Source organism: Anas platyrhynchos, chromosome 1 (assembly GCF_047663525.1).
Source record: "Anas platyrhynchos isolate ZD024472 breed Pekin duck chromosome 1, IASCAAS_PekinDuck_T2T, whole genome shotgun sequence".
Taxonomy (NCBI): domain Eukaryota; kingdom Metazoa; phylum Chordata; class Aves; order Anseriformes; family Anatidae; genus Anas; species Anas platyrhynchos.
The window spans coordinates 163114517-163131267 of record NC_092587.1 but is presented as its reverse complement, the minus strand read 5'-3'; the positions used below and the strand labels follow the sequence as shown (position 1 = coordinate 163131267).

Sequence of the window (16751 nt, the reverse complement as noted above, 5' to 3'; positions counted from 1 at the left end):
AAATTAATCTTACTGCAACTTTTACACATTCTGCACAATGCCTCATTTCCTCTTCCGTGCACAAGCATTCTAATACGGCTCCTAGCTCTTCATAAACATTTAAGTCAGTGTTTGGAATAACAGGGCTCAACGAGGCACTGATCACACCATTAAGTGCAGAGCACAATTTTGCAGACATGAAGCAAAAATTCTATGTCACCATATCAAAAGCAGGTTGTACTATCACCCTTCAAAGCAGAGAGCCTTAGAGCACAGGAAAATGTTAGTAATGTCTCACAATTTCTTTTTGAAGACCAGCAGGTAGCTGAAATTCTCAAATCTTAAAACTGGAATGTTTTTGACATTGCTGTGGAAAAGGGTGGAGATGATGAGCAGTGCATTGGCTGCCATCAGTCTGATGCAAGAGATGTTGGAGGTCAGTTATCAAGAGATGGGGAGCAACACGTGGTCATTAAACATTAAACCTCTTAAAATTCCTACTATCCAGACTGACTGTATTCACCATAATTAATTAGCTGGCATTCACCTGCCTAATACCTTAACACAATCTGTTTCCCCTGTACAGAGGATTCTGGCTTACAGAATAATCTTGATAGTGATTTACTGTAAGTGATTTACTCTAAGATTATAAAATGTAGCCAAGACAAGTGACTAACTCTAGTCTTCAAAACTGAAGATACACAGCAACTTTTGAATGTCACCGTTTCTCTTTTAATTGTCATTCTCATAGAAACCTGTTAGTTGGAAACAGACTCAAAATGAATGCAATTTATGGTGTCTTGGAATCAAAATTAATACATTAATACAATATTAAAAATATTGACATTTACACCCACTTAAAGCTGGTATTTTCTACAATAAGTAGAAGAGATACCAGTTGAATTATGCTGAAACCAAAAACCATTGTGGACAAAACCTCAAAACTACAGCTTTAAATAGTACAGACATGTCAAGGTAAAAACTCAGATTAAATATCTGATAAATCACATCAGATTAAAGCTTATCATAAATTTCTTCACGTTTAGCACTCGCAGTCCCAAGAATAAATGATCAAAAGCAGTAAAAGAAGATGTAAAGGAAAAAGTCATGAGTGCTGGGCTAAGGAATAACAAGGGTAAGAAAGCTTACAGGTACTATGTATATATATAAATACTACACATATACATGTACATACATACTACAGTATATATATAGTGTATATATACATACTGTGTGTATATACGATATTTGTGTGTGTATGTATGTAAATATGTTTATACATGTACAAAATATACACATATATATGTAAAAAGGTGTAGCTTCCCTGTCATACGATCTGAGGAGCACTCAGAAATCGCAAAGATGTCAGACGCCAGCGTTAGCGAGCACACGCTCCCGGCACTTGCCAAGAGCACATTGGGAAGATTACGTTATTCTTTAAGTTTCTTACACTATCACACACTCCCATACGCAGCCTTTTGTGGGGGAAGTGACCCCTGCTGTTCAAGTCGGGCAGAAAACCAAACAAAACCCCGAAAACACCCGCGGATGCCAAGCGCCTCGTGCTGTGCAGCCATTTACCCACCCCACACCGCCTGAAGGGGCTGCCCTCCTGCCATCAACCCCCCACACCACGCCTTATGCCGGCTCAAGGCCCCATTTCTGTGCCATCCACGACCCCAACCACCTCCTCCTCCTCCTCGGGGCCCCGTTTCTTCTCCCCCATCTTTCCGCCTCCCGCGGGCAGCGATGCCCGGAGCGGGCACGCCACATAAATTGGGGCGGGCAGGTGCCGTTATCCCGCACCCGCCCCGGATGGCAGCAGGGCGCCGAGACATCGCTCCCGTTGGCCAAAAGGGCGTCATCTGGCCCCAAACCCGGCTGGGGGAGGGGAGGGGAGAGGGGCACAGGCAGCCCTGCTCGGGGACGAGGAGGGGGCGGTGTCGGCGCCCCCCGCCCGCTGCTGGATGGGCGCTCGGTACCTGCCCGGGTGGCTCCCCAGCTCCCGGTCGCTCAGCGCCGCCGTGTAAATCTTCCGGTATCTGTCGGCCAGGGCCTTCCCCGACAGCAGCAGCTGGTAGCGGCCCCGGCAGCCCAGCGACGGCGCCGCCAGGGCTCCCAGCCCGCCGGCAGAGCCCTCCTCGGGCCCCATGGGCGCGGAGCCGCCCGAGAGGAAGAAGAAGCCGCCCTCGGCCCCGGTGCAGGCGGCGGCTCCCGCAGAGGAGGAGGAGGAGGCGGCGGCGGCAGCGCTCATCCCCCTCCCCGCCCGCCCCCTGCTGGCTGCGCTGCCTCCCGGCCGGGCAACGGGCACGGAGGCGGCCGCAGGCGGCTCCCGCTGCCTTCACCGCCGGGGCCCGGCCATGGCGAGGCCGCCCGAGCCGCCCCGCGGGCTGCGAGGCCGCCGGGGACGGGGCTGCGGGGACGCCGCGGCGGTGGCGGCGGGGGGGGGGGGGAGCCAAACGCCCGCCCGAGCTCCGGCCGGGACCCTATGCCTCGGGGCCGGCGGCGGCAGCGGCCCGGCCGCCCGCTTCGCTTCCTCCTCCCGCTGCCGGGGGGCGGAGGCCGGCGGCCGCCGCTTCCCCTCCGGAGTTTCTGCTGGGCGCCGCCGCCCCTCGCCGCGCAGCCGCCCCGGCCCCACCTCCGCCGGCCCGGCCCGGCCCTTCCCTGACACCCTTCCCGAGCACGCATGCGCCCGGTCCGGCCCCGTAATGGAGGGGAATGAGGGGGGGCGGGGAAGGAGCGGGCGGCGCCGAGCTGCCGGCCCTCACCCGTCAGAGGCCCCGGGGAGCACCCGCGGAGCCCCAGCCCCTCCCCTACGGAGGTGCCACCTTAGGCCCAGGTTCCCTCAAATCGCCCTCCCAGGCCCCACGGGGCTCCAGCTGCCTTCAGAGGAGAGGAGAGGCGCTGCAGCGGGCGCCCCTGCAGCGCGCTCCTCCTGTGTTGCCTCCTTTCATCCCCCTCCTCGCCTTCCTTTCTCCTTAAAATTTCCCTGATCTGGTGTCAGTTCAGCCCTGCAGTTTTGTCACACTCCCTGCTGCTTTACCCAGCTGAGGGCTTCAGGTGTATGCCTTAGAGAACATGCTGTAAAAATAAAGTAAAAAAGGGGAAAAAAAAAGATCCTCCTAAAATAAGACCGCATGCAAAATGCAACTAAATCTAAGTCTGCCAAAAACTGTCACCCAAACAAGATGTACATCATCATTTATTATTATTTTCCCCAAATGAAGGCCTAAAAAAAGCCTGTAATTCTGCTGATGCTGAATACATCAGCATATACGTATTCACAAACAGCTTCCTGCGTAACAGCAAATGCAGGTCAATATGCGACTGTAATCTTTCTGAAGCTTGGGTATAACTCCCCAACACTTATGTATCCATGCCAAATTTCAAGCACTTTCTACAGAGGACTAGAGATGTCAAAGATAATAAATTGTACAGGTTTTCTAAGGGATAGCTGTCACAGAAAGATGGCCAGATTAGTGCCATCACTGAGGAAAACAAAGAGTGCTTTCTGAATGTATTTAGAGGCAGAGGCCATCCTAAAGGTGCTTGAAATACTAACTACATAAAAAGCTTCCAGGTATAATTCTTATACTGTAATGTGTTTGTGGAAAAAAAAAAAAAATGATAATCCAGCAGTGAGAGAAGGAACCACAGTGAGATAAGCACTATGTCTTACGGTGCTAACCACCACCAAATTGCATTCCCTCTAGAAACCTGAATAATAATGCTTTCTAGCTCCTCTTTTAGGAACTACCTAAAATCATTCCTAGAGGCAAGAATATGGCAGAAGAAAGGGAGCCCCCACCCAGCCACCCCCAGCACCTTTCAGCTCATTTGTGTGCTTTTTGCAGCAGCTGCTACTTTTCCTTAACCAAAAAGACACTGCCAGGCAAATGCATTCCCTTCTGGTGTAACATTGCCTGTCACATCTCTGCACTAATGCTGTAGTAGCCATCTTAATATGTGTACTATAAAAGCAAAGTTCTGGCAAAGTTTTATGAAAGTGATGCAATTTATTGCAATTCTTGCGTATTGCTCCACACTATAGAAGTTGTCTGGGCTTGTGTTGTACAGAGCCACATGTGGCATCGCGAACTTTGTTCTCCCCAAGCTGCATCTACTAATACTCTGAATCTCTTTATCTCAAGTCGTTTTGCCTTTTTTTTTTTTGATCTCACCAATTACCCACAGTGCACTGTCCTCCTCCCGTAAGTTTCAGCCTATGTGCTATATTTGGCAACAACCAACAGCACAACTGAGGACCCCAGGCAGCAGCTGCAAAGCAGCTCTGCAGAAAAAGACCTGGGGGTCCCAGTGGACACCAAATTGAACACGGGCCAGCAGCGTGTCCTTGCTGCAAAGAATGCTAATGGTATCCTGGGCTGCATTAGGCAATTTTTTGCCAGCAGGTCACAGGAGCTGATCCTTCCCCTCTACCTAGCACCGGTGGGGCCGTACCTGGAGTACTGGGTCCAGTTCTGGGCTCCGTAGTACAAGAGAGACCTGAGCATACTTCTAACTAACTTCTGCAGTTAGTGTAACTGTGTACAGGTTCAGATTTGTGCCCAGAGGAGAGAAAAAAAAAAAAAAACAAAAAAAAAAAAACAACCACAGTCCACAGTTTTGGAGAAACAGTTTGCACCAGATTAGCCCTTTGTTTTATGTAGCTGCAGTGCTTTTTATCTAACAGGAGATGCTTAGAAGATGGATTTATTATATCATCAAAACATTCTCAGTCAACTAAAAGCTGTCATTTTTTGGTAGTTCTACTTTGCAACCAGAGTATATCTTACTTCTGACAATACTCTTTTCCTTTTTGGCAACATCTACTTGCTGTTATTGAATGAAGCACTTTGCCAGTCTCTCCCTTTTACTTTAAGGTGGGGTTTCAGCAGTTGCTTTCATGCACTTGGCAGCTTCATAAGTAGGTTTTAGCAGAACAAATTGTTCAGAAGTCATCCAGAATCAGAGTCTGACGGTTTGTCTTGTTGACTATCACTGCTCACATGAACATTGTATTGGCATGGGTTTCAACACAGCATTACAATAATTTCCTAACAGGTCATTCTAAAGCTCTGGTATCCTACATGACTGGATGTAAAAGGGAAAGTTCTACAATTTCATAATCCTTTTCGCTTTTTAATGATATTTCTAGGTAGGCCTTAGTTTTTTAAGCTTTCAAACTGATACAAACCAACGTATTAATCTGTATTCTTTGCTTGTGAAGAGACTAAGATAAATTTAAAATATGCAAACTAGGCCCTTTGCATGTTGGGTTGCAGCCAGAAAGTTATGAACCACAGAATTCAGTACTTCCGTGATAAAACTCATGATTTGCTACAATCTGTTGATGGTGGTTTTCTTGTTCACTAGAAGCAACTAGCTCTTACTGTCACATCTTATCCACAAATAGGACTTAAAGCAGTAATGAGGGAAGGGAGGAGAGAAATTATATACCTCAGTTACTAAACTGCTGTCACTCTTCAGACATTCTGTAAAGCTTTGAATACAATTAAAGTCACTTTTTTTCCCCTTTTTTGAGACATCATTATTATTGGAAAAAAAAATTACAAGATAATCCTTGTGCTGCACTTTTTAAGAGTTCTTTAATGATAAAAAGTGCAGGACAGGAACTACGCTGACTGTAAAAGCAAGGCCTTCTCCATTCCTACAAAGGAGATGCTCACCTGCTTGTTTTCCAAGTGACAACTTCTTATGCTTACCCATTTTCAGTTTCTCTACACAGCCCATGAGAAGGAAAACAAAGCTCATGTATTTAAAAAAAAAAAAAAAAAAAATCTCTAAATTAGTTGCTTTGCCTTTTTTTTTTTTTTTGCAAGTCAAGTTTTCCCAACATTAATTGTAGAGAAGTGCTAGAAGGAAAAAAACTAATAAAAAAAAAATACGTTTCTTTTTATATGCCAGCTGTCATGTATATCCCAAAGAGCTTAGTAATGTGAAAGTCTCTTTGTATACTGCTTCTCCAACTTTTGTTTTTATACTTTCTGTTGTGGTAACATTTTGCCTTTACTTCTGCCTTAGCCAAACTGTATTGTCTTCTCCTTGAAATTCTCTTTAAAACTGGCTTTAGAAAAAAATTGTGCAAAGTAAAAGCTTACAGCTCAGACATTTCATTATGCTGTACCATATGCATCGACTCTTGAAGTTAAGCTAATGATTTCTTTCAGGTACAGTAGAGAGATCAAGAGAGAAACCCCCAGCATTTTACTTATAACATGGTGATATGACTGGCATTAGAATAAATAAGAATAGATACATGTTCCAATAAGCATGCTGTTCACGAGTAACTTTCTCCTTTCAAAGATGTAGCAATTAGTTATTTAACTCAGTCTTTTCTGTCATTCCTACAAAGATGGAGTAGAAGAAATATTACCAAGGCATTGCCCTAAAAATCGAGAAAAGTTACGTACAACATTATAACCAACAGTACTGTAGCACGTGTATGAATTGGAAAAAAATATTTACAAGAACCAAAAAGAGTACTTGAAACCCACAAAGATGGCATTAACAATGATTTATAAAATATAACTGCTATGAAATTATTTAGGTTGAGAGGAAGATAAAATGTGGTTTCACATTCAAATCTACAGATGCCAGCCAACTTTGGAATTGGACCCAGATAACATGAGATGTTTATTGGATTATTACATAGGGTGAAGAAATGAAATATAAACTAAGATGCAACTCATTCAGAAGTCCTACCGTAGAAAAGTAGGAATGGAGGAATCACTTAGGTCTTCAAGACCAGTCCTCCACCAGAAATGATGCAACAGACACGGGGACTGTAGATCCTTTGGAAGATACAGAACACCTGCATTCTAATGGAAACTTGGCTTGGCAGAAAAAAAACCACCCTAACGCTGCAAATGTTACTCTCCAAACAGTAATAAGGCATATCCCAAAACAAAAAATGGGATTAAATTATATTTCTGTTTGGACTGTGTCTTCATACAAGACTGAAATTACATTATTGAGACTTTTCAAATGGATAAAAAAGGTCAATCTTAAACTAAAATTTCAGTCTCAGAGAAGGATGCCAGGAATGTATTTAGGACAATTGTGAGAGCTTTGTAAGTCCAGCTAGGAAAGTGAAAGGATGATGGTGTAATCACAGAAGAAAGAAAACACACCATTCTAAGGTGCAACTGCCTGAAAACCTATGCAGCTATCCACAAATGTATTTTTAGTAACTGAAAGTTACTTAAAAATTTTCTGTTTTAAGAAACAGAAACCTTTGCAGGAAGAGGATCATACAGTGTGGCAGGAAGCGGACCTAGACACTATTCTACATACGAACAAATCTTCTGTATCTGGGAGAGTCAAAACCACATTGAAGAAAGTTAGGCAATGCCTGAAAAAAAAATTGCTATCACTTTTTTTGATTAGTTCTGTTTTAGAAGGAGATAGAAGAGGTAAGAAACGTACCAGTAGAGGAGATAATACAGGAAAGGAAAAAAACTATAACTGCTGCAAATTTATAAATATTACAAGGAATAAATGATAGCACATTAAATAGAGCTATGAGGGACAAGAAAAAGCAAGGTCATATCAGAGTACATATAAGCATACTCAAAGTTCTGCATCTATAGACGTTCCTTATGTAAGAACAAGGGCCACTGACCCATCTATGGGTCAGTGCTATTTTATTTGAGTTTCTGATGATGTGAGCTTATTGAAATTTGGAATGGATCTCAAGCAGCTCTAATCACTTCCTGTATCACAAAGAAGAAATATGCTTGTGACTGTTGGACACTTTTGAGATGCTAGGCACATTATCTTGGCCCAAACATTATTCTAGCACAGCATATTCTACTGCCCGAGTTCCACTAGCAGTCCACTGGAACATGGCAATGTCTTTGGATTTGCTACTGATAACCAAAGGACATGAAACTGTTGGAGAGTGTCCAGAGGAGGGCTACGAAGATGGTGAAAGGCCTGGAGGGGAAGACATACGAGGAGTGGCTGAGGGCACTGGGCCTGTTCAGCCTGGAGAAGAGGAGGCTGAGGGGAGACCTCATTGCAGTCTACAACTTCCTCGTAAGGGGGTGTCGAGAGGCAGGAGACCTTTTCTCCATTAACACCAGTGACAGGACCCGCGGGAACGGGGTTAAGCTGAGGCAGGGGAAATTTAGGCTTGACATCAGGAGGGGGTTCTTCACAGAGAGAGTGGTTGCACACTGGAACAGGCTCCCCAGGGAAGTGGTCACTGCACCGAGCCTGTCTGAATTTAAGAAGAGATTGGACTGTGCACTTAGTCACATGGTCTGAACTTTTGGGTAGACCTGTGCGGTGTCAAGAGTTGGACTTGATGATCCTTAACGGTCCCTTCCAACTCAGGATATTCTATGATTCTGTGAAATACTTCATTAGTCGACCTGACAAATCTCAGCCAATACTGCTGTTCAGTGGAGCTGCATGTTACTCATGTTATTTTGAAAGGTGTTGAAGAGTGATGGGCAACTGTCTATTCTCACCCAACACCTAAATAAGTATCATACACACATATACATATATATATATAAATCATATATAAATGCCAGCAAACAGGAAGAGTCTGAGGATGATGCCATGGCTCTTCCGCTTTGATGTGAAAAGGACAGCAAAGATTTCTCCACAAAGAACGTCGAGAAATTGGCCAAGAAAGGTTGTGAACTTTGCAGTATTATGCCAGCACTTGTCAAAAGAAGTTTTTCAACCTTAGAAATACAAATAATTTATATGATGTTATCTATTGATTAAGAAAAAGCCTTATGGGGGACTCAGTAGTGGCCAAAACAAGAGTGTCCAAGTTCCTTTGGACAGAAACAATATAAACAACATCGATAAGTACTGTAAACATATTTATAAAGTCTCCAGTGGTGATAAAACACAGCAGATAAATGTTTTGGTGTAATCTAAAGCTTTAGAAATTTGCAGTTACTGAAGTTCAGTCACAGATTGATATTTTTTGACACCTACCCTGGTTCCAGTGTACACAGGAAAATATTAAAACATGTTGCTAGCTGTAAAATGAGCAAGAAAATAAGTTGGATACTTCACTAGTCAAGTGGTAGTGAACGATGTGCAAGTGAGATAATCTGCATATCTCATTGAGGGAGGAGAATTTCTTAATCTTAGTGCAAAGGGAGAGGTATCACGTAGAAAGGTGTTTTGTGGTACAAGGAGAACACCAGGGTACAGCCTTGCATGTAAGGAGCAGAAATGGAGAAGCATCACTATTATTTTCTATCTGCTTATATGGGCATGCTAGAAGTCTAAAGACCCTAGTGAAATTGTCTTAACATAATCAAGCATTTAACTTACATAATTGGCCTCATTACCAATTGAGGGAGAGTTTATATAACCGGCAAGATAAAACATCATTACTTCTTCTTTAAAGAAAACAGTGGAGATTATGTCCAAGGGAGAATGGCAGCACATTAGGCACATTTCTGTACTCAGAATAGCAGTGCAGCAAAGCCATGACTAAACCATATAGATGCATTTAGTTTATTCTAGAAGAAGCTGTCATAGACACACAGGACATGATGCAGGTGGTGCCAACTGACCCTGAAACAGGGCCAACATTTTCCTCATTTATTTAGCAGTACATGCATGTCCATTAAACTTATGGACAGTTTAATGACAATTGGTTTGGACTACAAAGGCTATGAATGAAGGTGATCTGTGAACTGAAATGTGGTGATCACAAAGAAATCTATTCTAATGCCATGATTACATTGAGTACACTAAAAAATTCTGTTTAGAAGTGTGATAATTAGATGTTTCAGACATTAGATGTCTAGACATTCTTCTAAAACATCTAATGTTTTTGAAGGCCTGCATCTAGAGATAGGATAATTGACTAAAGGATATTAAGAGGAAAAGTTTAACTTAGAAGTTCTCAGTTTCTATGTTTAATTTGTTTTGAGTCAGGCAAAAAGACAAATTAGCTTAAGCCTGGTGTTCAGCTGCAAAATTAAGACAACTAGAATTAAAACAACCACAAAGTGGGATAAGGAGAAATAAGGAGGAATGACTTAAGGAAGGTTTGTGAACTATGTTCTCTCTTCCTACTAATAAGCAATGATAGTAAAGTTGCTAAAAGCACTAAGTACATAACACGTTTGTTCTGTATTTGGAAAGTGCCTACATTACCTTGAAGCAGTCGGGCACTTTGCATACCCTGTTCATTAGTACTTAAGTTAGATGTTAGGAAGATCTACAGATCTCTCTCTCTCTTTTTTTTTTTAAAAAAAAAAAACAACAACAACAACAAAAAAAAAAAACTGATTATACTGAAGAAGCACATGAAAACCTTGGCTCAAGATACTTTATTTTTTCCTGGAACTCCCTAGTACTCAAAGATCTATAAAAAGATAACTAGAAGACTAAATCTATGCTAGTATCAAGAGTACAAACAGAATGAAACCAATTACTCTGTATTTATTTCAGTACCTCTCCTCACAACAACAATAACAAAAAACAATATTACTAATACCATTTTTTTCAAATAAAGATTTTACCTCTAGTATACTTTTGTATTTAAATGAAAAGCAATAAAAGTAGTGGGGTTGTGAGAACTGTTAGCCCTATACAGCTACTGCAGTTAAACAGAGAAGCTTTATTTTACAAACTCACAAAGAAAGCATTATTCATCAAAATTCATCAAAGACTCTCCACTGTCCTTCAGGTCACACACAGTCCTCTCACCTTCTTTTTCTCATTCCCAATAATGAGGAATCCATACTCCATTACTGTAACACCTAAGCACAGTGTTGTATCAAGGACTTAACATAATCCTTGATTACAGAATGGAGAAATGAAGAGGAGAAAAAGAGAAGTGATTCTATCTACATATACTCTATGTATATGTAGATATACAAAGATATTCCTCTTTCTATTGCTTCAGCTTTGTGAATGCAATATCCTTATGTCCGCAGAAAGGAACAGAGATATAGATACTGGGAGCAGCCTAAAAAATAACTAGTCAAATAGAACAGCTGGACTGTCTCCACTCCTTTGTTCCAGAACCACTTACAGGCGATGGGAGAACAGGACTGTTTGCAACACAGTGCTCAAAATAATCTGGAAGCACCATGTGTCTAACTGCTGAATTTAGGATAACTTTATGAGCTTTCTTGGCACTTTTCTCCATTCAAAGCAGTTATTGGAATAATATTTTCAAAGCAATGAAATAAAATGTAAAGTTAGCTAGCTACATTTTGATAAAATTTTCAAATATTTCCTGCTCACAATGTAAATTAGAGAAAAAAAAAAAAAAGAAGTTATTAGCCTCTACTAATTCACACTTGGAATAATACAAGTTAACCTACAATTCCTTCTGTAAGATAGCCATTCTTATTACAAAAGGGCAGAATTATTTTATCTAATTTTAGTCATCTAAAGGTTAGGTATCTCAGATTAATCCATCTTAAAATTTAATTAAGTACATAACATACATGTATCTCAGTCTAGCATAAGCAGCAAATAATCCAGGCAGGACTCACTTACCTTAACCACCTATGTATTAGCTGTTTTGCCCACACTAGTTAAGATCTTTCCATTGTAAATAAAAGGAGACAAGTACCTCCAGAGATCAATTTATCCCACCTGTCCTTAGCACCTGTTTTTCTGGTGGAACGAATTGCCCTCCAGAGGTACCCACCATATTTTAATTAGAGCCTGAAACTGATAAATAGTACATAAAAGCTGCAGACCTCTGTTAATTAGGTAGTTGTGATACTTTTTCAAGTTCTTTGCTCATCTTGATGCAATGCAAAGTAGCAAAATGTGAAGGCAGATATGGATCATGCTGCAAATCTTTCTATCATGGGGTGATGGAGCCATGCTTTTAATTTCTGCTATTAGAAGGGTGTTGTTTTTTTGTTTTGTTTTGTTTTTTTGTTTTTATTATAGGTGAGCATTGAATTGCACCTTCAACTATAGCTCTCTTATTTTAAGAGCTGGTAAAATCAAAATGCATTCATTCATTCTAGCCCTTAAATTCTCACTCATTTTCACCAGAGGCTTTCTGGCAAGCCCTACCAGCCTTGTTTCTTGAACTCCATAATAGAGAAAGTTATATTGCAAAGTTCAAGAATCTTGCTTGCTAGCTACTGTAATTTTATTTTTCCTGTGAGTCCAGTTTCATCTGAAGCTATATCCCAGTACAGTCCTTAGACCTTAATTACTCAAAGCTGCTAGCCATTGCTTATCCTATTAATTTTCCCCTTGCACTTAAAATAGTCCTTTTTTTTTAAATTATTATTTTTATTTTTATATACAGGAAATGCTCTGGGGCTGCTGCGCTAAGGTGCCTAGGCAGCTGATCTAGATGCATGTCAGATGCAAGTGGTTAAATGTTTTTGCTAGATCTTCTTACCTCAAAAATTTCTAGATTTTTTTTTTCTGTTGTGCTTTGAGGAAAACAGGGACTTATTATATTTTTGTTTGAACTTCAGTTAACATGTTTATGCTTAGACTGTGGATTTCATAGTAAATTTTTATTATTGCAATTTTTAGATATATGTGAAGATAAGGTTATTCCTGCTATTCTTCTCCTGGAGCAGGCTTTTCCCTAATATTGAAGAACAGACCAAGACTAGCTCTAAAAAAAATCAAGATCTTCTGAAAATCAAACCCTTTTTGTATGCAACAACAGCTGTGTATAAATATTAAGGCTACTCAGGATTTTGGGGTTTGCAGATATCCACTCAGGGAAAATTCAGGTTTAAGAAGTTTGTTTTATTTGGATTAAATGAATTAAATGATGGGCATGTCGATAAATAGCAGTTAGTTTACCATCGGAAAGACTCTAGTTACCCTTTAAAATCATATTTAATGTCTAGAGAGGAGAGGAAAGCTATATCTTTATTAAGTCGGTATGTCTTGGATGTTTGGTAAAATTGTTTTTGAAAGCACCCAAGTTCAAAGTTAAGTTATATTAGTTATCTAGCTATGGAGATTTGGTAATAGAAGATAATATAAATTTGTTTTAAATGAATGTACTTAATAGTAGCCAATCTAATATTTTAGAAATGTTTGGGAAATTAATAGTTTGGGTAGCTTAGAAAGTATAAAAGGTTTGAAGAGAAAAACAACTTATTTCTTTGAAGGTTTCCCCAAAATCTGTTTATGAACATGAAGCTGTGCTTTCTGGCAGGTCATTTTAAAGGTAAGCAAGCAAGCAGGCTGGAGCTATGATTCTAGTAATTAAATAAGTTTTAACCTTGCTTCTTGATTTCTACTGAATTTAGCCTATAAATTCCTTTAGTAACCCTAAAGCCAGTAGTTCACTATGAATGTAGCAAAAGGAACAAGTGTTGACCGAGCCTTTTCTAGTCATGATCTGAATAGACAGCCAAACTTTTAGAGCTTTAAATGTTAGGAAGAGATGGATCAGCCAGTAGTACATTTTGGAAAGGAAGATTAGAAAGCTTCTTAAGAAAAACAAATGTATTCTCTTTATTTTCTTATTTGACTTCATTTCTGCTACGCTAATGGTATTAAGCCAATCTAAACCGTGGAATGGAGAGGAATGTCCTGACATCTGGGTCCAGCTACAGTCTCCAGCTGCATTCCAGCTTCATGTCAGACTGAAAGCATCATCTTCCTCTTTCCCCTCTTGTTCATTTATGAAAGCTTAGGGAACACAAAGTCATTTATTTGTGTATAAACAACACAGCTAGTGCTCACAAATACTAACATGCATGAATTCTTTTTAGAAACCATAAAAAACATGCCTTGCAACATAATTTATCAGGAGATAATGAGGAAAAAAAAAAACAAAACAAGATACTCAACAGGAAACAGATTAAAAAGGAGACAGAGAAATGGATTCATAAAACATTAAGAATACATGTTATCAGGGGGCATGGTTTAGTGATAGGACTCAGTTGATGGTTGGACTTGATGATCTTGAAGATTTTTTCCAACATAAATTATTCTATGATTAGAAACCTAAAGAGGGATTAGCCAGATTGATAAAATTAAAGAAGAATAGTTGCAAACCAGATTAGTTCAACTGATTTGGGAAAAAATGTAAGTTAATTTCATTTTTTAAAGAAGTATCTGAGATCCTAATTAAAGTACTCTATTTAAGACTGATGATGGGGACAAGAATGGAAAACTCTTTCAAAGATTGGTTAAACTGAGAGTGCTTCATCTGTCTATTTTGTTTGACTACATAGAAGAAAAACAGGCATTTTTTAAAAAAAAATTTTATTTTTTTTTTCAAAATCTGATTTCAGCTCTGCAAATTGCAGTTCATTTTCTAAGAATCAACAACAGTTCAACCAACTGGCATGTTGAAACATTTTAGAGTCCCAATTTTTCCAAACTAATTTTAGGCAAATAATTGAAGATCTGTGGTGGTTTTACCCAGCTAGGCAGCTGAGCTCCACCACAACTGCTCTCTCACTCCCCCTCCTCGAAGGTAGAGGGGGAGAAAACACGATGGAAAGGGCTCAAGGGTAGAGATAAGGACAGGGAGATCACTCAGCAATTATCATCACAGGCAAAACAGACTCAGTGCTGGGAGATTAATGTATTTTATTGCGTATCACTAACAGACTAGAGCAGTAAGAAATAAAAGCAAACTAAAACCATGTTCCCCCCACCCACCCTCTTCTACCTCATCCTCCCAAGTGGCACACAGGAACAGGGAATGGAGGCTGCAGTCAGTCCCTAATGCTTCGTCTTCCCTGCTCCTTCATGGTCACTCTCTGTCCCTGCTCCACGTGGGGTCCCTCCCATGGGATGCCGTCCTTCCCAAACTGAGCCTGCGGGGGCTGCCCATAGGCAGCAGCTCTTTGAGAACTGCTCCAGCATGGGTCTTCCACGGATGGCAGCTCCCCCCGGACCCCTTGCTCCTGCTCCTCTCCACGGGCTGCAGCTCCGGCCCGGGGCCTGCTCCTGTGGGGGCTCTCCATGGGCCGCAGCCTCCTCCGGGCCACATCCACCTGCTCCACCGGGGGCTCCTCCACAGGCTGCATTGTGGAGATCTGCTCCATGTGGGACCCATGGGCTGCAGGGGGACAGCCTGCTCCACCAGGGGCCTCTCCACAGGCTGTCGGGGAAATTCTGCTCAGTGCATGGAGCCTCCTCCTGCCCTGCTTCTGCACTGATCTTAGTGAGACCTGTTTCTCAGGCCACTCTGTTGCAGCTGCTGTTGCACAGCAGTTTTTTGTTGTTGTTGTTTGTTTGTTTTTCCTTCCTTAAATCTGCCCTCCCAGAGGCTCAACCAACGTCACTCACTGGCTCAGCTCTGGCCAGCAGCAGGTCCCTTTTGGAGCCATCTGGATCTGACTCTGATCTGACCTGGGGCAGCTCTGCTCACAGAGGTCACCCCTGTGGCCCCTCGCTACCAAAACCTTGCCACAGAAACCCAATACAAGATCCCAAATCAAGAAGATAGTTGCCATTGACTCTTAACAGCCAGTGAGTGATTCAGGTGATAGGTGGGCAATTTTACCATCTGGAAGTACATGGAGCCAGTTATGACCTAAAATACAAGTCTGGTATTAGAAAGGATAAATCCATAAACATTTTTGAGGGTCATTCAGACTACAGGATCTTCTAAAAGTACTAAAATGCTTTTCTGGTTTCTATAGTATAAGACAACATTTTAGTCTTATAGGAGAAGCCTTTCAACTAATATCATGAATGGAAGATTTTTCAACAAAAATTATCTTGCTGGAATGTTTTGCCATGAAAGAAGGTTTCTACCTGTCTTACCAATCGGAGTTTGAGTTGATGATGAAATCTGCCTGATGAATCTATTTTCCAAATGAGATGACACATACGGGCAATTCTTGCTGAAGCACACAATAATTGTTGCAATTGGATATAGCTTCTCACTCATTTAAACTGAATTTGACTGAGTCACTAGCGAGCCCTATAATCTGGACTCTATAGTCCTTTGTAGAGGTGTAAAGACCAGATTCTCCCTATTTTTAGGCACTATTTTTTGTGCTTAGTGCTCCATACAGAGAGGGACAGATCAGCTAACTGTAACCTCTCTGTAAGAAACATGAGAGGAAATAGCAAAATCATAAAACAGTGAATGTGTTTGGTTTCACATATTCAGCTGAATCCTGTTCATAACATACTTTCCAGGATTCTGTCATGTCTTCAGCTCTAATCTTAATTTAGATGTTTCAAGTGATAGCCTGAGATGCCACTGGTTCAAGATCTGGCTGGAGACCAGCCCTTCTGCTGCAAAAGTACTGAAAGAAGTACTCAATCTTTGCCAGGAATGAGATTATCTAGTTCTGGTTTCATGTCAGAAGCACAGAGTTGTTACCCAAACATAACTGATAAGTGTTATTTGAGAAGCCCTAGAGGATTCAGGATGCCTTTGATATGTGGTACACTGGACTGACAGGTTTTACTCAAATCCCATGAGAGATTTTCACCTTTCTTCAGTGGCAGCTGGAGGCAGGCAGGTGTTCATGTCTAGGCAACTGAACCCAGCCCATATTGACCATTGCAATGAATACACTTCAAGGGTGGATCTCATATCAGTGGGCTAACATCAGATTCCTGTCAGCATGGTCAGTCAGTCTCTTGAAATGCCTTCTGGGCACAGCAGATAATTCAACATATAGGAGAGATATTAGGAAGCTGAAAGCTGCCTGTGTGGCTGCCATTGGGATAAAAATGCTTTAGGTGATCTTGCCTGCAACTGTCATCCCAGAGATGACAGCAGACTATGAGATAGGAAACATTAATAATGTAATTGGATCTATGGGTTCATATCCCATAGA

General features: G+C 41.4%; 1 protein-coding gene across 34 annotated transcripts in view; it reads right to left on the bottom strand.

Moving 5' to 3' along the window:
* The window catches only part of MYCBP2 (MYC binding protein 2), a 193443-nt gene extending 191076 nt beyond the window's left edge, over positions 1-2367 (bottom strand). For all 34 annotated transcript variants that reach the window (XM_038182409.2, XM_038182484.2, XM_038182684.2 and 31 more), the window contains exon 1: positions 1962-2367. In XM_038182409.2, the coding sequence (XP_038038337.1) occupies positions 1962-2233 (272 nt within the window). In that variant the 5' untranslated portion in view covers positions 2234-2367. The remainder of the gene's footprint in view (positions 1-1961) is intronic.
* Between the last annotated feature and the right edge of the window lie 14384 nt (positions 2368-16751).